The 19,594-nt window shown below is 48.6% G+C and overlaps 4 protein-coding genes and 1 pseudogene across 4 annotated transcripts; 3 read left to right on the forward strand and 2 right to left on the reverse strand.

Annotated features, from left to right (window-relative positions):
* The first annotated feature begins 2,406 nt into the window (after positions 1-2,406).
* LOC101768010 (laccase-14) lies at positions 2,407-4,324 on the forward strand. Its single transcript, XM_004987238.4, has 2 exons — positions 2,407-2,514; positions 2,592-4,324. Exons 1-2 carry the CDS (start codon positions 2,407-2,409, stop codon positions 4,176-4,178), a joined length of 1,695 nt encoding a protein of 564 aa, XP_004987295.3. The 3' UTR covers positions 4,179-4,324.
* Positions 4,325-4,438: 114 nt separating this feature from the next.
* LOC101762046 lies at positions 4,439-6,866 on the reverse strand. Its single transcript, XM_004987226.3, has 6 exons — positions 6,286-6,866; positions 5,983-6,180; positions 5,222-5,867; positions 5,022-5,125; positions 4,852-4,911; positions 4,439-4,744 (listed from the first exon to the last, which is right to left on the reverse strand). Exons 1-6 carry the CDS (start codon positions 6,728-6,730, stop codon positions 4,722-4,724), a joined length of 1,476 nt encoding a protein of 491 aa, XP_004987283.1. The 5' UTR covers positions 6,731-6,866; the 3' UTR covers positions 4,439-4,721.
* A 1,020-nt stretch (positions 6,867-7,886) lies between these two features.
* On the forward strand, positions 7,887-11,527 carry LOC101762725. Its single transcript, XM_004987227.4, has 2 exons — positions 7,887-9,249; positions 11,373-11,527. The coding sequence occupies exon 1, from the start codon at positions 8,186-8,188 to the stop codon at positions 9,200-9,202; it is 1,017 nt and encodes a 338-aa protein (XP_004987284.1). The 5' UTR covers positions 7,887-8,185; the 3' UTR covers positions 9,203-9,249; positions 11,373-11,527.
* Positions 11,528-11,813: 286 nt separating this feature from the next.
* Positions 11,814-15,623, forward strand: LOC101763132 (probable proline transporter 2). The gene is made up of 8 exons (XM_004987228.4): positions 11,814-12,302; positions 12,791-12,992; positions 13,190-13,414; positions 13,517-13,611; positions 13,944-14,133; positions 14,280-14,404; positions 14,479-14,694; positions 14,849-15,623. The coding sequence occupies exons 1-8, from the start codon at positions 12,291-12,293 to the stop codon at positions 15,227-15,229; spliced, it is 1,446 nt and encodes a 481-aa protein (XP_004987285.1). The 5' UTR covers positions 11,814-12,290; the 3' UTR covers positions 15,230-15,623.
* A 2,493-nt stretch (positions 15,624-18,116) lies between these two features.
* Positions 18,117-18,741, reverse strand: LOC101768407 (annotated as a pseudogene).
* Positions 18,742-19,594: the final 853 nt, after the last annotated feature.

A 19,594-nucleotide genomic window follows, 5' to 3' on the forward strand; every position in this document is an offset into this window, starting at 1 on the left:
CAAGGTGAGTGGTGGCGGGGGCGGCGGCGGGTGGGCGGGAGTGGTGGGCAGGCTGCGGTGAAATGTTATTATAGGATGCCTAAAGAAAGGGTAAAAATGGAATTTTCACCGCGCCGGCGCGTCGGGTTTTTCGGGGTAGTGGCTGTCGTGGGCGCCCGTTTCAAAAATTGCAATGATCAGCCGGGAGGGTGGGGGCTGCCGGAGGCAGGGCCGAGCGGGGCAGGGTCGACGAGGGATTTTAAATTTTTTATTTTTTAATACACCTTTAGTACCGGTTGAAATTCAACCGGTAATAAAGGGTCCCATTTAGTACTGAACTAGTAGTATCGGTTGTGAAACCGGTATCAAAGAGGTTCCCAACTGGTACTGATGGTGCATTCCCTAGTAGTGAGCAGCAGGAAGCAGCAGCTACTGGCATGCATGCTATCGATATCTACAATAAAAACTGGTATATATGTTATGTGCATGACACCATGCGCGCAGACATGCATGTGTACTACTATTTTAGATGCACATATAAGTCAGTCTATGTATTATATATATTTGTGTGTATCCCTGTACTGCTCCATTCCAAATTGTAAATCGTTTTGGTTCTTTTAGATCCTTCATAAATATTATTATCTAGATATACACTATATCTAGTCAAAATCGACCTACAATTTGGAACGGAGGGAGTATGCAAGAAAAAAAAACATAATATGTGTTTACGTGCATATATATGAATATGTGTCTCCAAAAAAATTTAAAAAAATGCTTGGGACATGGTACTCTTACCTTCGAGATCGAGACATAGATGGCTTCTATAGAAAGTTCAAAAATCAAAACCTCTCCCATTGTTTTTACAGTTTTCACACCTCTCTAATTAACCCTCTTCTAGAGACGGGGACCTGCTTCTCACCATTGGAGATCACCTCTCTTGAGCCGGCGCAGCAAAGCCGACGCAGATGAGGGAAGAATGTATCTGTGCCGGTGCATGTAAGCCCCGGCAAGGATAAGCAATTATCACTGTCAAACTTGGTTGTGACCCGGTAAGAATATTATACTGATTAACCAAACCAAATTACAACTAGGTTCGGGATGGATACTTGTGTATATATTGCACCCGGTAGTAATTAACATTACTCCGGCATGCATGGCTTGTTGATGTATGCTTCGTCCGTTCTAAATTGTAGGTTATTTTAATTTTTTTAAGTTTATAGATAATATTATGCATCTAGATATAGTGTATGTCTAGGTGCATGATAATATCTATGAACTAAAAAAGTTAAAACGATCTATAATTTGGAACGAAGGGAGTAACTACTACGGGCTCTGCTTATACACCAGCACGGATATATATTGTATCAAGATTCTAAAAATAAAACCGGTCACTAATATGCTAGCTAACTGAGTAAAATGCTGGTAATCCGTACATAACACAAGAGGCAACGCTAATTATATCGTCCAAGAGTGCGAGTGGGGCTTCCAAGTGTGGGCTGAATTTCTCCACACTAAAGAATATACCAAGAACTTGAGTATCCTAGTGAGATTCGGAAACTCTGTAATACTAGAACTCGGCCGGCTTGCCGGAGAAATTGGATAGTGAATCATTCGTCCTTGTACTGAACCTATTCTTGTAAACTATCGCCAACTCCACAAGCATCGTTACAGTATAGGCTATGTTTATAGGAGCTGCCATTCCCAAGGGTGGGTGGAGGAAGACCTATGGTTACTGGGCCCGGCTCTAGCATGGGCTGAATTTCTCCACACTATAAAATATGTAAAGCTAGTGTAATTGGCCCATGAAGTGGCTCTAGCGCTGGACCGGCCCAGCTCCATCTTTGGTCATACATGAAGTTAAGGTTTCAAGTAAACAAATGTCGGATTAATACCTACAGAGATACGATGCACCTTAAAAGACAATGGCCGGAACACTTACTGTCAAAGACAATGGCTGCAGAGGGACCAAACCGTTGTAAACAAGACCTACCTTGCAGGCAGGGTTTTCTTTCATTTGCTTGTGTTAACTGAACACGGCAACACCAACAGTTAGTTAGCGTTTTGTCAAAAAAAAAACAGCTAGTTAGTGTGACAGGGTGGCGTGTGAATGCATGGGAGGTGCCGGCGTTTGCGTATGAAATGAATTGGGAAAAAACAAGATCATATGCAGCTGCCTCCTCTTTCTGACCAACTCCAATATGATCATCATCTGTCCTGAGGACTGACTGGATAACTGCAGCCTGCTGCTGCGGTAACAGCATGATGGGATTTATTATACATAATATCTTGTGATGCAAAACAATGCTTGCAAATTAAGCTAATTTGCAAGAACACGAGCTGATGGATGCGAGACCTGACGACCAGCAGCTAGCTTCTAGCTATAAAGATGACAGAGCTTGAGCATGCAGTGCAATGCATCATACCCCAATGGCTCAGCCGAGGCCATTACTGTTGCTCCGTCTCGCATTCGCCCTGTGCTTCTTGCTCATAAGATGCATGTTGGCTGACGCGGCCATCGTTGAGCACACCTTCAATGTAAATTAATTCAGTTCTCTGTTCTCCCTGTCTGCTTCATAATTAACATACCCTACCCCAATTATGTGGGCAATCAGGTGGGCAACCTGACGGTGGAGCGTCTGGGCCGGAGCCAGGTGATCACGGCGGTGAACGGGCAGTTCCCGGGCCCCAAGATCGAGGCCCGCGACGGCGACACGGTGGTGGTGCACGTCGTGAACAACTCCCCCTACAACATGAGCATCCACTGGCACGGCATCCTGCAGCGGCAGTCGAGCTGGGCGGACGGGCCCAACATGGTGTCGCAGTGCCCCATCCGCCCCGGCGGCGGCCGCTACACCTACCGCTTCAACATCACCGGGCAGGAGGGCACGCTGTGGTGGCACGCCCACGTCTCCTTCCTCCGCGCCACCGTCTACGGCGCGCTGCTCCTGCGGCCGGCGCCGGCAGAGGGGTACCCCTTCGACAAGCCCCACCGCGAGGCCACCATCCTCCTCGGCGAATGGTGGAACGCCAGCGTCGTCGACGTCGAGAGGCAGGCCCTCCTCGCCGGCGGCGCGCCCAACAACTCCGTCGCGCTCACCATCAACGGCCTCGTCGATGGTGACCACCAGCTGCTCGCCGTGGAGCGCGGCCGGACTTACCTGCTCCGCATCGTCAACGCCGCGCTCAACTACCAGCTCTTCTTCAAGGTCGCCGCCCACTCCTTCACCGTCGTCGCCGCCGACGCCTGCTACACCGACCCCTACCACACCGACGTCATCGTCGTCGCGCCGGGCCAGACGGTGGACGCGCTCATGCGCGCCGACGCCCACCCGGGTCGCTACTACATGGCCGCCCAGGTGTACCAGAGCCTCGCCAACGCAACCTACAGCGCCACCGCCACGGCCCTCATCACCTACTACCACCAAGACGATGCAACGCCGCCAGAGATGCCGAGCATGCCGGCGTTCAACGACAGCGCCACCGCCGAGCGCTTCTACGCCGGCCTCACCGGGCTGCTGCGGGACAGCACGCCGACGGTGCCGCTCCACGTGGACACGCGGATGCTGGTGACCTTCGGCCTGGGCGTGACGCCGTGCGCGCCGGAGCAGACGCTGTGCAACCGGACGCTGGGCTCCGTGGCGGGCAGCATGAACAACGTGTCCTTCCAGTTCCCGGCGGCCATGTCGCTGCTGGAGGCGCACATGCGGGGCGATCCGGACGGCGTGTACACGCGCGAGTTCCCGGACCGGCCGCCGGTGATGTTCGACTTCTCGGGCGAGGCGGGGGCGGGCGCCGCCTTCGCCTTCACCTCCAAGGGGACCAAGGTGAAGGCGCTGCGGTACGGCGAGACGGTGGAGGTGGTGCTGCAGAACACGGCCATCCTTGGCGCCGAGAACCATCCGCTGCACCTCCACGGCTTCAACTTCTACGTCCTGGCGCAGGGCGCCGGCAACTTCAACGCCCACAGGCACGTGCGCGCCTACAACCTCGTCAACCCGCACCAGCGCAACACCGTCGCAGTCCCCACCGGCGGATGGGCCGTCATCCGCTTCACCGCTGACAACCCGGGCGTGTGGATCATGCACTGCCACCTGGACTCGCACCTGCCCTTCGGCCTGGCCATGATCTTCGAGGTGGACGACGGCCCCACGCCTGACGCCGTTCTCCCACCGCCGCCGCCAGACTACCCCCGGTGCTGATCAATCACTTAGCAAATCAAGAACAAACAAACTCCATCTCCTCCATTCTTTATTCCTTCCTTAGCACTTAGTTTTATGTTCAGTTGCCAGTGTCTTGCCGATGAGTATATATGTTGCAATTGCAACAAGCTGCTATTCAGATTCTCCAATTTGGCGTACGTATGCTAAGAGAACAAGCAACTTCGTTCTGAACAGCAACAATGTACCAGGCCTCTAATTCTAAACAGCATGGGCCCAACAGCTAAATACCAAACAGGCTATTAATACCAAGCTTCTCATACAAACAAACCATTAACCTTAGAATTAGTAATGCCATATTGCTTAGCATTTACATGAGGACAAAATGCTAACAAATACAGGGAGGAAACAGCATAACATTACTAGCATGCTACAGGAGGCTGAAAACGCCCTCATCAGTGCAGTACAATTGGTCACTACTACAACATACACTGTCATGCATTGTCAGGCCATCTAGACATCGTTAGTCAGTCATGCCGCTACATACTGTGGCATTTGACTTGGTATGAAATCCCATCCACTGCTCTAAGAAGCTATGCGGCCCTTCACTGAAAAGAAATAACCAAGTACAGCACGTTAGATGGTTCTTACAACTGTTGATCACTGAATATGTATACAAGAATGACAAATGCAATCTCATTATAAGAATACATACCAGGGCTAACGATCTTTATCCTCTTAGTAATAGCCCTGACAGAAGTAACAGATGTGGCTCCTGCTGAGGAAGATATCAATCAGTATAGTTGTTGGGGACCAAAAGAATGATGATTGCAATAAGGGGCGAAAGAAAAAAAAAAAGGAGGATCTTATTATCTGGGTCACAACCTTGTGAATTGAAATCTTCAGCGAAATCTGCAGCCATTGACTTGACTGAATCAGGTAAGGCAGGATCCTCTGTCACATAACCACTCTTGGCAACAGGCTCTAGTCTGTATGCAGAAAGAACACATCTTAGCATGCACAGTTCTGCAAAAACTAGAAAATGAAAGGTTCCAAACAAACAAACAGAATGAACTATGACATACCTTTGAACTTCAGCGCTTGCTGAAGGGTTCTGGCAGTGAACGCCTTCAGTGTCAAGGTCAAGGTCAAGCAGAAGCTCGGAAAAGGAAAATTCGCCATCGAATATATCAAGATTTGTGAAATCAATGTCAAAGTCATCTTGCTTGTCTTCATCAGAGGAGGTAGAGGCCTTGTCACAAACCTGCTGCTCATTTGGAACTGGCCTTGAATCAGTAATGTCAAAATTTAGTTTTCCTTTGACATGTTCCCTCTTGGTTGACTTGTGGGTGGTCGATTTCAAGGGGGAGCTGACATGGTAGCTCCTCTCGACAGCATAATAGGCGCCTCCTTTGAGAGGGCTGACGATGAGGGTCTTGGAAGACACTATGGAGCACTGGGAGGAGGCAATGTCCTGTTGGGTATGAGCACTTGCAGCCACAGGCAATGGCATTTGAGTTGGATAAGCAGCGGCCTGATCCTGATCTTGTATGTCATAGCTTTGTTGCGGTGTACAGGGAGAAGAGTGGAGCTGAGGCTGAAGTGGCCTGAATAAGCTCTTTGCAACAGATGAATTCTGGACAGGAAGCTTTGCCATAGCAGAGTGTTCAGCTGAAGATGGATGGGCCGCTGACAAGTTATCATTCGACAGCTGAGAGGCAACAGCTTTACCTGGCAATGCATCAGGAAACAACATTTATGAAGTGCTCTGTTTGCTTGCTTGCTCTGTTTGTGCAAGTGCAATGCTAGTGGGGGCAATTACATACACACAGTAAACAGACTGTACCTTTTGTATCCGAGGTGGTAGCCGATGCGATGCAGGATTTCTTGGAGGCCGTCGTAGTCTTCCCTGCAGACTTTGAATGCTTCCTCTTTTTGGTGGGCTGCTGACAGGAGGACACGTCTGAGGAGTTGTGGACAAGAAGCGCCGTGGATGCATGAGCGTAGTGATGTACGACAGGCGAAGTATATCCCGCAGCGGTGCCTGCAGCAGCAGCAAAATACAAGAAAACGCAATGAATGAAGGAAGCAATATGTCGAACAGGTGGAGGGCAATGCAATGCAAATATGCAACAAAACTGATGATTACCTTGGGGCTGCGGAGGAGACGACGAAGACGAGGCGACGAAGAGCGGCGGCACGAGCGGGGGCGACGATGGCTGGGCGCTGTTGGTGGCCGGATGCAGGGGAGGCATCATCATCATCATCGGAGGCGGCGGCGAGGAGGAAGAGGAGGCGTAGTAGGTGGAGACGAGGGAGTGCATGGCGTGCATGGCGGAGTCGATTGCGACGCGTCCCTCCTTGAGGGCGATGTAGTCGTGGAGGATGTCGGCGAGCGGGAGGAGGCCCTTTGGCGGGGGCTTGGCGCGGTTGGGGCTGAAGAGGTGGGCGGCGTCGGAGCGGAAGGCGGCGAGCGCGGCGTGGAAGCCGTTGTCGGCGAGGTAGCGGTCGACGAGGAAGGCGACCTGCGCGGGGGTGACCTTCTTCTTGGGCTTGCTGGCAGCGTCGGGAGTGGCGGGCTTAGGCGGCGCCATGGCTAGCTTAGCTGATGCGGGGAGCGGAGATCTGCTCCCTTCTCGCTCGTCTCCTCCAATTCGATTGGATTGGATCTGGCGACCGGCGTGCCGGGAGAAGAGAAGGGAAATGGATTGTGGAGGGAAAAAACGAACCAAGGCGGGAGGGAAGGAAGAAGGGAGGGAGGGAGGGGAAAAGAAGAAGCGCGCGCGCGGGAAGGGAAACTATTCATTCGTTCACCGCGATCACGCTCCCGCGCTCCATTTCCACCAATCAATCACACCGTTTCTCAACTGGGCTGGGCTGGGAATGCTGGCGCAAGGCTGCTGGTATGGGCTGGAAATGCTTGCGGCCGGCCCTAAAAGCAGCAGCAGGCAGGCAGGCTGAACAACAAGGAAGGCTGCTGGTATGAGCTGGAAATGTGTGCGGCCCACACGCAGTTCCGGAACAAAAGTAAAACCGTGTGGATGGGAGAGGATCAGAGGAGTGGTGGTCCTATCGAACGAGAGAGAGAGAGAGGATTAGCAGGAGACTCACGGGTCTGCAAATCCAATCCATCCTGACTTGGGTGCATGCACGTTTTTGTTTTTCAAACGGTAGTATAGTACGTATATAGAGTAGAGTCCAATAAAAGGGGTGAAATACATACATATTGTATAAATAAACGGTCTGTTCGGCTGGACTTATAAACTAGCTGAAAAGTTGAAACGGTTGATTTGTTGGAGAGGAAAACACGGTGGCTGATAAACTGGCTGATAAGCCGAAGCGAACAGATTGAAAGTAAATAAATCTTGTACTAACTGTTTTTTTTCTTTTTCTCACCTCTTTTCTTTTCGATGGAAAGAAATGGTTAGTGCATTGCTGCTGTAGCATTATCATGGATGTCATTTCTGGCAGATTATTATTACTGCCGACTGACTGCCGTAGAGTAGAAGGGGTGTGTGTGGTTGCGGCAAACACAAGAAGAGCACTAGCAAAGACAAGTAACAGTAACGGCAGGCGTGCGCGACGGCCCGACAGCACAGCACGCCTTTTTTTGTTGGCTTGCTTTTGCTTTGCTTTTCTTTTCTTCGATTGATGGACGCCTTCGAGTTGAGAGAGAGAGAGAGAGTGGAGGAATGGACGATAATCAATCAATCAACCCTAGCTGAGACTACTGTTCTTGGAGATGCTAGCCAGCGAGCTCGGTTAATTCTCTGTCTCTCTGTCTCTCCCTCCTTTTCTTCTTGGAATTTGAAAGAAAAGAAATGCCGGTTAATTCTCTTCTCCAAAGGAGGCGCCAGAGCACTAGCTGATGGCTGTTGGTCTGGTCTGGACGTCTGGTCCACACTACAGCACTGAGCAGCAGTGAGCACCACCCACCCGCTCTTCTCTGTCTTGCTCCTATAGTCCTATCCATCCACCTCCATCCCTTTCCCCTGCAAATCTGCAATGCCGGCCGATCTACTGAACAATCCCTTTTGGACTTGATTTTCATGCATTGCAAATTTGCAATCTTGCAACTGCTGCTGCTGCTGCCGGTGCTCAAGCTCAAGGTGGCTCAAATGCCGCTGCTGATTTCCCTCTTCCTCCTCCCGCTGCTGCTAGCTCCACCTCCCTCCGCCGCCTCTTCTTCTTCCTTCTCCCTCGACTTCTTCCCCGCCGCCGGCGCCGCCGCCCAGCTCGCCCTCTCCGGTGGAGCCAATGCCACCGCCGCCGCCGTCTCCATGCCCTCCCCGGGTGCCCGTGTCCAGTACAGGACCCCAATCGTCTTCTCCTCCGCCCCCGGGCTAACCTTCTCCACATACTTCGCCTTCGCCCTCCCCGCTACCGCTTCCTCCCTAGCCTTCTTCCTCACGCCCTCCGCCGCCACCCACGAGCCCCCGGCCCTCGCCGTCGTCTTCTCCGAGCACCGCATCCGCGTCGACCTCGCCGGCCGCGCCGCCCGCCAGGCCAACTATTCCCCCACTGCCACTGCCACCGCCACCCGCCACGCCTGGATAGACTACAACGCCACCTCCGCCACGCTCCACGTCCGCCTCTCCGCCGCGACCACCATCCACAACCACCCGACCCCGCCGCTGCTCTCCTGCCCGCTCGATCTGTCCCCCGTCCTCCTCAGGGGGCCCGTCCTCGCCGGCTTCCGGACACCCTCCGGCAACTGCACCCTCTTCAGCTGGGCCTTCCACGCCGCTCCCTACCGGATGCACTCCCAGCCGCTCAACCCCGCCAGCCTGCTCGCCACGCCGCCGCCCGACCGCGCCGACCGTCATTACAGCCCCTGGGGGGCCGCCGTGTCCCTGCTCTTCGCGGCCGCGTGCGGCGCCATGGTCACCTTCTTCGTGCTCTACCTCTGGTATGCCGTGACGGCGCGCCGACCCGTCGCGCCGGTGGAGTACCCCATGCACCCCTCCGACGTTGCCTACCAGAAGATTGTGCTCGTCGGGGTCAAGGACGACTCTGCCACCACCGACGACGACGGCCACCCGCCTCCTGCCTCGGCTAACAAGTAACAAGTAGATGATGATGATGCTCCTTCTCGGCTCGTCCTCGTCCCCAAGTACTAGCTCTAGCTCAAGCTCTTACTACCTTATTCCTTTGTTTTGTTCGCACTTCAGTTCAATGAACGTTGCTGATGGCTTTGCAATTGTCCTGTAATTACTACTGTAGTAAGTACCCTGTGGTGGAAACTGCAGAATTTTGCCATCAAAGAACGCAGACAGCGCAAACTCTGCACTTTCCACCCAGATCAAATTAGTTACAAGTTCTTTCGTTTCGATTCCTAATTAATCAAGTTGTAACACCACTGCTACCACTGTATTTCCTCTCTTTGCACTGATGCTGCATAGTTGTGTGCTTAGTCTCGCATTCTAGTTATGTTTCGGTTCTCAGTTCTACCGAACAAACATGAGCTTTCTTTGCTTATTATATATATAAGTGCATACTAATGCTCACTATAAATTGGTTCAAATTCAACCTGGTTTGTATCACATACATTCAATTCGTACTTGCTCAAGAAGGTACCAATACATAGCACTTCTCCACTACACATCCTAAATATGTTGTGGTCATGTTCCGATACATCTCAGTGCATTCGTAAATTACACCAGTGCTATCCGCTTCCCTCTACCTGGATGGATGCGATTGTTTCTTCTATTCAAGCTAGTTCTTCCTTCTGTTGTAATTCCTCCTCCCATAGACCCATAGTATTCCAAGCTGTGGTTAGTTTTGGCCTGCATTTCAGCACCAAGCTTGATTTGATGATGAAGTTGCCAACAAATCAACTTGGAGTAAGTGACCTGCACTTTAGATTTGTGGTTAGAGCCCGAAAATCCGGGCTGCTTTCTGTTACCCAAAACGACATTGCCTTTGCATTGGGAGTATCATATGATTGCTCTTTATTATGGGAGCTACTAGGGGAAAGAGTCTAGAACTATATATTTCCATAGCGCTGCTTTCAGTTAGGAACTACAAACTAGAATATGGAATCCATGGTTGCTTTTAGCCTTCCGTTTCCTTTTCCTTTTCTGGGCATATGTCTCCTGTTTGAATTCCCGGTTCATTATGAGGAGAATATTTTCATCCACTAGAGTTTAGGTAAGTTACTGGATTGCCTTTAGTGATTGAGGAATCAGATGCTGCACTTAGCGGAGCGGAGATATGGCATGTTGCTTATAATTCTAATGTGAGCTGAGTGTGGCCATCATCATTAGTGATCGGTGTTTTGACAAGTGTTAGCCATGATAATTTTCAAGGCACAAGAGTGCATCTGTTGGGGAAAAAAATGGTGCTGCTCTCCTACCTTTTGGATGGTGAGTTTCTGTACTTTGTCATGTATATTCAGAATGACGCAAGACCCACCCTGTAATGGCATGTTGCAATTGCTTTTGGTGTTGGTTGCAACCAAGCGTAGTGGGCATCTCAAGCGAATTCGAATATTCCCAGCATGGATGATTGCAGCAGGATGGGTGTTCTTTGGTCATCGGAATACATGCATGAATGCGAATATGAATGGCGATTGAATTGGTGACGGCAGTCTCATCTCATTCTCATCTGGACTTGGGAGCAGGCTGGATCAAAAGTTTGTAGAAAGGAGGAAATGGACCTGCACATCTCAATTCACATGATATTGCCCCTTTCTTGTTTGTCCTACTTAGGATTCTCAAACCTTTGTTCGTTTCAATTTTGTCTCGTTGTCATGTTTTCCTTTTTGTGACCTTTGAAGCCGGTTCCGGTTGTATAGAAAAAGAAGAAACACAAATTTTTCTCATGTTTGCTTTTTGCATGCTACTATAATATATACGCTGACTTGGATAGTTGGATATGGGGTGTGTTCTTAAGATTTGGTATGCTCAAACATCTGGAATCTTTGCTGATTTGGGTAATTGGATAGCTGGTGATGATGTTGCAAATCGGGGACATCCCTGCACTGTTTGTTTTTGGTATCTTCCGGGTCAATCGATGGACGAAATTGAAGGAGCAGAAAATGACCCGGCCCTCCTGATCTTTTTTTCTGTCTTTTGATTGGATGTCATGCCGTCAATGTTGCAGCATATTTTTTTAAAATTTATTATTTTTTTCTTTTTTAGTTTATTATTAATTTAATTTATTACTTTCTGTTTGACGATATTTTATGTACTGGTGGCCTTCTCTCCCCATCCCTTTCTGTTCGTTTCTTTTCAGAAAAAAAGAAGAAGAGGAAAACTGTTTAGGACGGAGTTGCTGCCTAAAGTTGTATATGTTGGAGGAAAACTTTTTATCTGCATGTCTATCAGTCTATGTACCGTGTACGCATCCATGATCCATCTATCCATATATTCATTTACTTATTATCACAATCAGTATACATGCTAGTATGTAAATATATACTTACATTATGGTTGCGTGGTGTTTGGTGGGTGGCTGTGCGGGGCCCAAGAGGCAGTGAGTGAGCAACGGAGGAGAGATAAAAAGAAATGCATTTTTTTTAGATCGAGAAAAAGAAATGTATTGCGTGCGTGGTTGGGGAATTTTGCAAGCAAAGGAAAGGAACAGTTTATTTATTTTTCTTTAAAAAAAAGAGATACTAAGAGAGAAGGAGATGCAACGGAATGCGAGAAAAACAAACCAAGGCGGTTTCTTGTTGGTTTGAGGAGAAAAATCGGTTGCAATGCAACCAACGAACCAAGCAAGCCTTCTCCTTCCAGCATCTTCGTCTTCCTCGCGTCTCCCCTGCCGCGGTTCGCTCTGCCCTGCCCTGCCTCTATATAAATAAATAACAGCACGGGCGGGCCCCGCGGCTGCCATTAGCCCCTTCTTCTTCTTCCTCGCCGCATCTGCTGCTGCAATTCCTTTCCCCACCCACCAACTCCCCTCCCCCATCTGTAAGTGGCCGCGCAGGAGGAGGAGGGGGAGGAGGAGGAGACGAGGAGCTCGTCGTGGTCAAGCCGAAAGGCGTTTGCTTCCCTTCCCTGCCCTGCAAGTGGCCGCCAGGGAATAATCAACCGATACGCAGTTGGGGAGCTCCATCAAATTCAAATTCATCCTCCGCACGCCCGGCCAATAGGATCGGACGAGGGACCGGAAAGCAGATTGGATTGGATTCCCTCAGGAACCAAAGCAATGGATGTCAACGTGAGTCTTCCTTTCTTTGTCGCCGGCTTTCCCAGCTTTCTCTGTCAATTCTATTGCAGCCTGTGCTTGCTATTGCTATGGCTATGCTAGCAGATTATTACTCTTCGGCGCGCACTCACTCACTCACTCACCTGCAGATGCTGCTGCTCTCATGAGCCACCGATTCAGTGCGTGCTTGCGCCATCGTTTTTCTTTCTTTCGTCCTGTGCTAGCTTGGACTGACTTGTGTTATATGTTGGTATTGTGTTGCACATGGCATATACTAGCAGTATATAATATAACCACACCAGTATCACATCAAGATCGCACTTGATTCTCTAATTGATTGGTGCGGCCATCATCATTCAATGTTCTCACCACTTTGGCAATAATAACGTGTCCCTCATTTTTTCCTTGCAAACGAAAATGAAAATGATGCTACTTTTGGGGAAGACACCGCATCACCGCGCTCTGGTGCCGTGGCGGCTTCCTCCTCCTCCTTTTTATAGGCCGCCTCCGCTTCTTCCTCCTCCTCATCGTCGTGCGCCACACAGGAGACGGAGGACCGGCGCCTCGGCCTGCACCTGCCATTCGACGACGGCCACGAGAGGGCGCCGCTCCTGCTGCCGCCCACCAAGACCATGGACGCTGCCGACGAGAAGGGCGAGAGGCCCGACCTCTCCGAGGATACGGCCCACCAGATTAGCGTTGGTACGCGACGGACGACATAACCACCGTTTCTTTCTTTCTTGTTACCCCTGCATGCAAGCGAATCAAGTTCTCATCTTTCGTTCAATTCCAAAGTTAAAACATGCCACCACATGTGGAAGCGTAGTAAATTGCTGACTGCATTCAGATAAATTTACATTATTCATGGTTCAATCCTGCAAGATTTCTGTCATTTTCAGATCCATGGTATCAGGTTGGCTTCGTCCTCATAACGGGGGTCAACAGCGCGTATGTGCTAGGATACTCTGGGTCAATCATGGTCCCTTTAGGCTGGATTGGAGGGACATGTGGCCTCCTCCTAGCTGCTGCCATATCCATGTATGCTAATGCTCTTCTTGCACGGCTCCATGAAGTTGGTGGCAAACGCCATATCAGATACAGAGATCTTGCTGGGCACATATATGGTTAGTAGTCTTAACTTCAGAAACTAACTTCTTCTTTTAAAAGGGAACTTGCCTCGGCGTAGTGTAAGCTATGATCAATTTTCCTTATTCTTTTGACTGCAGGAAGAAAAATATATGCGCTTACATGGGCTCTGCAATACGTCAATCTTTTCATGATCAACACTGGCTTTATCATCTTAGCTGGACAAGCTCTGAAGGTATTCAGAAAAATAATCACAAATACATCTTGTTACTCCCTTTTTTTTCATTTTACAATCAAATTCTCCTCTCCGTGCCTCCATCTACCATATTTGCTTGGAAGTATTGTTTATCGATCCTGTATCTAAATTAGAGTTTGATTGGTCCATTTGTTGATGACATGCTGTAACACAGGTGGCACTGTAGTTCAAGATAATGTTAAGCAATCACCTGGATTTAATTTGTTCTCATAGTGAAATTATTGAAGTTAGATTAGTTGCCTTTAGCTTTGATATTAAATATACAAATGTTTTCCTCTGAAACTTATTTGCCACCTCCCCTATGCATGCAGGCAACATATGCACTCTTTAGTGACGATGGAGCTCTAAAACTTCCTTACTGCATCGCGATATCAGGATTCACCTGTGCTCTTTTTGCCTTTGGAATTCCTTATTTATCCGCCCTCAGGATTTGGTTGGGATTCTCCACACTTTTCAGCCTCATCTATATTGTCATAACATTTGTGCTGTCATTGAGAGATGGTATTATCCTTGGCTCCATCTTCAGCTACCTTGCCAACTTTGATACCATCATTTCGTATGCATTTCTGTTTACCATCCCTTGTTATACCAATATAACAATGCTAGAAGTATGTTTGACATTCTGTTTCATCGCTGATATTTCGTAGGAATAACTGCGCCTGCAAGGGATTACAGTATTCCCGGGTCACATGGAACTCGAATCTTCACTACGATAGGTGCTGTAGCAGACCTTGTGTTTGCTTACAACACCGGAATGCTGCCAGAAATTCAAGTGAGTCCAAACAAGCGTTGTCTAGTACTATATTTCCCAGGAAATCACCTTACGTGCTGAATATGTTTTTACAGGCAACCATAAGGCCTCCTGTGGTCAAGAACATGGAGAAAGCTCTATGGTTCCAGTTCACTGTTGGCTCGTTGCCTCTCTATGCAGTAACCTTTATGGGTTACTGGGCTTATGGTTCCGCGACATCAAGTTATCTACTGAACAATGTTAAGGGCCCAGTTTGGATAAAAGCCACTGCAAATATGTCAGCCTTTCTTCAGACTGTCATAGCGTTACATGTAAGCCGCCTTCTTTGTGTTCTTCTAGTCCAAACTACAGTATTTAGTCCTATACCCCTCTTTAAGTATTCATGTAGCAGTGTGGTTTGTTTATTTCCGATGTAGCCACTGATGTTAGGTCACTAACTAGACTTCTAATTTATATATTTCCCAGATATTTGCGAGCCCAATGTATGAGTTTCTGGATACAAAATACGGAAGTGGGCATGGCGGGCCTTTTGCATTCCACAACGTAGTGTTCAGAGTACTTGTGAGAGGAGGCTACCTGACGGTGAACACGCTGGTGGCAGCAGTGCTCCCGTTCCTTGGTGACTTCATGAGCCTGACAGGCGCCCTCAGCACCTTCCCCCTGACGTTCGTTCTTGCAAATCACATGTATCTGATGGTGAAGAGGCATAAGCTATCTGCCATCCAGAAATCCTGGCACTGGCTGAATGTAATTGGGTTCACCGGATTGGCTGTTGCAGCCGCAGTCGCGGCAATAAGGCTTATCATGCTTGATTCCAGCACATACCACTTCTTCGCTGATCTTTGAGGCCAGGTTTAATTTCTCGTCCGGTGGCGATTTGGAACATTGCCTTGATAGATGAGTTGAAAGATTCAATTTTTATTTCTTTTTGGGTGGGCTGGGCAAAGCATGGTAATAGAAGCAGTGAACTCAAGCAATAAAACGGAGACCAAATGTGCTTGCATATTTGGTCCTTCAGATTGGGTATGAGGCTATTTCAGAGAATGTTTTGGTGTGGATTGCGCAGCATGGGGAAGTGGAACTATAATGATCTGCAGTGCATCCTGACGAACATGAATACTGGAATAATGTATATTAGTTTGTAGATGTAAAATTTTAACTTCAGGCCTACTAGTTTGAATGAAGGATTATCAATCAATATTATAAAGGATTGATTATAAAGAATGAGTTCTCAGATTCACTCCTAGTTCAACCCTCGTTATTTGCGAGATTTATTGCGGTGGAGTTGTTTTGTATGACGAATTTAAGGGGGTGTTTGGATACGAGGTGCTAAACTTTAACAGTGTCACATCGGATGTTCGGATGCTAATTAAATGGTCTAAACATGAGCTAATTATAAAACTAATTGCAGAACCCTATGCTAATTGGTGAGATGAATCTATTAAGCCTAATTAATCCATCATTAGCAAATGGTTACTGTAGCACCACATTGTCAAATCATGGACTAATTAGACTTAATAGATTCATCTCGCAAATTATACTCCATCTGTGCAATTAGTTTTATAATTAGCCTATGTTTAATACTCCTAAGTAGCATCCAAACATCCGATGTGACAGGTGTTAAACTTTAACACGGTGTTCCCAAACACCCCCTTAATTCTTGCCAGGGATGCGTACGTAGTTGTTGGAGCCATTGCTGCTTGTCCTGTCCTGAGCATCTCTCATGTTTTCAAGCTAGTCCTGCTAATTGGATTGGGCCCTTGTTTACTTCCCACAAAACTCCCAACTTTGACACTATGCAAAAAGAAGATTCCCCATCATATCAAACTTGCGGTACATGCATGGAGTACTAAATGTAGATGAATTCAAAAACTAATTGCACAATTTTGTTGTACTTTGCGAGACGAATCTTTTGAGCCTAATTAGTCAATATTTGGACAATAATTCACAAATACAAACGAAACGCTACAGTGTCGCATTTATGGCAAAATACCAATTTGGCACCTCCCAACTTCCCAAGTAAACAAGGGCTGGGCTTAGGTGGTGTTTGGTTCAAATTTTGTATCGCAAACGTAAACGATATCGGATAGCAGCGGGAATGATTCTTTGTTTTGTTTGGTTCAAACGGAGATGAGCTCTGTAATTGGTTGCCACCATTGCATGCCAAAACTGCCACCTTGGCGACTCCCTTCTTTCTGCTTCCCTGGTCACCGTGGTCTTTGCACGGCACTTGTGAGGAAGCATAGCAGCAAGCAGTAGAAGATAAGCAGAATTAGTACGCTGATGACGATGAGTACGAGCTCATCGGTGCTGAACTCGCAGCAGCAGTACGCCTCATTCGCACTTGACGCCGGCGCGCGGACTGCGCCGGGTATGAGGACGCTCGACGGGATCTCGCCGGCGAGCACGTTGCCGAAGAATTCGAGCGCCTTGAGGTTGAGGAGGGAGCCAATCTCAGCTAGGATGGTGCCGTCGAGCTTGTTGCCGGCGAGGCCTGCATCCTGCAGCTTGGTGAGGTCCGTCAGGGAGTTATGCGTGAGGAGGAAGCCTCCTGCGGGATTCGATTACCCCCTAGATGAGAGGTATCGGTTAACGCCGGATAGGTATTATGTATATGGACGGGACCCGATTACACGGGACCTGATTGCTGCATCGTTGAACCACACAAATTTATAACGGTATTAAGTTGTGCTGTAATCGGATAACACCCGAAATTTGCCGAACCAAACGCCAGCTAGTCCTGCTAGTTGGATTGGGATTAATGATTTTAATGGATTGGTTTTCTCTTTAAAGTTGTTTAGATTTGTTACTAATAGGCTAATTCATCAAATAGTTTGGTTTAGTTTGAGAGGAAATGATTTGGGAGTGGTTTAGATTGGGTTGCATTGGTTCGATTCAAAAACAATTCAAGGGTCCGACTCGGCTATACTTTTTCGCACGAAGTAACAAATTAAGTCATCTCCAAAAAATTTCAATCAATTTTGTTAAAATTTTAAAATGTGAACGTAAGATTTACAGGGTTCGACTCTGGACGCAGGCCCATATAGCCACATGTATGTCCAGTCATACTATTTTGCATAAAGTAGTAGATAGTCAAACTGAGTCATCTACAGCACGTTTCGATCAATTTCGCTAAACTTTTAAGGTGTGAACCTGAGGTTTTAATTCTAGAGTCCGACTCTTGACGTGGGGCCCACATGTATGTTTATCCATACTATTTTGTGCAAAGTGGTGGACCCTCAAATTGAGTCATCTTCAATAAATTTCGATCAATTTTCCTGAAATTTTAAGATGGGGACGCGACATTTTAGTTCCAGCTCTTGATGTATGGCCCACATGTCGGTCTAACTTTTATTTTAAATATATACATGATTTTTATATTTTTATATGAGCCCACAAGTTTATATAGCAAAACTATGGGTTATATTAGCTAGAAGGTTGGATTGGCTTGGTTTTAGATCTCTACCTAATATTTTTAATATTAAAGGGCCACATGTTTCTTCCGACCGTCAAGAACGTTTAACAAAAAGAACACTCACTTTGTTCATAATTAATCCTAAAATCCTCGCCACTCCCTATCCATGCCTCTGTCCCTACCCGTTCGTGCTCAGCGGCAGGCATGACTCGCCATCCACCCGTTACTCCCTCTCTCAACATGTCTCCGTCCGCGGCTCCTAACCTGACATGCGGCACACGCAGCACGGCACCCATCCCTCCTTCCCTCCCCATCCAGTCAATATCCAGATACATCTGCCCTTCTAGAGATAATCATTGCCATTGCATTGTTGCTCCCAGCCGCAGCCACCACCCGCCTTGGCACCATGGGTGGGCCGCTTGAGCTCGTTGCGCTCCTGCAGCTCCTCTCGCAACCGCTCGGACGCATCGCCGTGACCCTACTAGGGAGCGAGAACGTGCCTGACCATGCCACCATGATGCCATTGGTGAACACTTGCGTGGAGAGAAGGAACGCATGTAGGGTCGTGGTGGTGACACCAATCGTGTCCCAGCTTGAAACCCATCGGGGATGTAGAGCGTCGGGACGACGAAGCCTACCATGATGTGCACCGCGAGGTAGAGCCGCCCGTCAAGGCTCAGGAAGATGGGCACGGACAGGTTAGGCTTTCTCGGACGTTGCGGGAAGGAGACTCTGCAAGGGCGAAGAGGCAGGGGAGGAGTACCGCGATGGCGATCTTCGAGAGTGGGACCGTGGTGTAGAAGGCCAACACAGCGGTTGCGTCCAACGTATTCAGCTGCTTGATGGAGAAGATGTAGTAGTGGTGGTATGGGTGCGCCATTGGGGAGGCAGGAATGGACGGCACCGTGATGCCACTCCCACCGTCAGGCCAACGCCCTGGCATGCGAGTGAGCAGGCGAGGCAGTCGGGGAGTATAGCGTGTGTTGTGGCGTCGATTTGGATGGATGCTGGAAACGATAGTGAGCGACAAAGGTGTTTGGGCCTCGTGAGCCTAGCACGGGAGGATGTGGTGAGCCGTGGTGCCCTGGCAAGCGCCGTGTGAGCTGGGACGAGATTTGAGTTGGATTATTTTACTAGCCTGGGAGAATAGTGCAGCAGAGAGTCCTTTGAATTTGGTTAGACTTGTTAAGTTGCTAAGTTGCGAGCTGCTTGCTTTGGCTCAAGCACTCAGCTCCCCAGTGCATTACTGACATAAATAATGAAAGGCAGCTACGTGTTGGAGAGCAAGTGCAAGCTATCAACCTCAAAGTTTCCAAGAATATGTACACTCAATTTGTGGGTTCCTTCTGTATGATTTTTTTTCACCAGCGGACTGACTAAGAACGGGCAGGATCTTAGCAACGTACGGTTATTTTTGCTAGTAATATAAATATAGGACGAGTTAGTTAGGTTGAAAAATAAATTAATTTGACGTGGACTGCTGTGGGTTAGAATAGGATTGCAACCCAATTGGAAGCCTAATTCAAGCGTCCTCGTCTCCGCCACGGTGGTGGGCTCGCTGCCTGCCGCCGCCCGCCACCTCCTCCTTGTGAAAGATGCATCACACGTGAGCGCTATACAGCCCATAACAAAGAAGCCAGGACGGCCAATTAAACCTACCCACTCGTTTTCTTGTTTCCGCTTTGGCTGTTTGCATCCTCACGTGACAAGTCTCTTTGGCGTTCGATTACATTTTTCACTTGTTGGACGATCCCACTTATTTTCGTCTCGGATATTTGGTAGCTGCTTCCACCCCC

The sequence above is a fragment of the Setaria italica genome, unplaced genomic scaffold (genome assembly GCF_000263155.2).
Source record: "Setaria italica strain Yugu1 unplaced genomic scaffold, Setaria_italica_v2.0 scaffold_11, whole genome shotgun sequence".
In the NCBI taxonomy this organism is placed as follows: Eukaryota; Viridiplantae; Streptophyta; class Magnoliopsida; order Poales; family Poaceae; genus Setaria; species Setaria italica.

Bases quoted from the DNA above. Each gene is read 5' to 3' on its own strand.
- LOC101768010 (XM_004987238.4), top strand. From the start codon at position 2,407: ATGGCTCAGCCGAGGCCATTACTGTTGCTCCGTCTCGCATTCGCCCTG. The intron at 2,515-2,591 runs GTAAATTAATTC...GTGGGCAATCAG, and splicing joins TCGTTGAGCACACCTTCAAT to GTGGGCAACCTGACGGTGGA.
- LOC101762046 (XM_004987226.3), bottom strand. From the start codon at position 6,730: ATGGCGCCGCCTAAGCCCGCCACTCCCGACGCTGCCAGCAAGCCCAAG. The intron at 4,912-5,021 runs GTTGTGACCCAG...CTTCCTCAGCAG, and splicing joins TGAAGATTTCAATTCACAAG to GAGCCACATCTGTTACTTCT. The intron at 4,745-4,851 runs GTATGTATTCTT...ATTTCTTTTCAG, and splicing joins GATAAAGATCGTTAGCCCTG to TGAAGGGCCGCATAGCTTCT.
- LOC101762725 (XM_004987227.4), top strand. From the start codon at position 8,186: ATGCATTGCAAATTTGCAATCTTGCAACTGCTGCTGCTGCTGCCGGTG.
- LOC101763132 (XM_004987228.4), top strand. The intron at 12,993-13,189 runs GTACGCGACGGA...TGTCATTTTCAG, and splicing joins GGCCCACCAGATTAGCGTTG to ATCCATGGTATCAGGTTGGC. The intron at 13,612-13,943 runs GTATTCAGAAAA...CTATGCATGCAG, and splicing joins TAGCTGGACAAGCTCTGAAG to GCAACATATGCACTCTTTAG.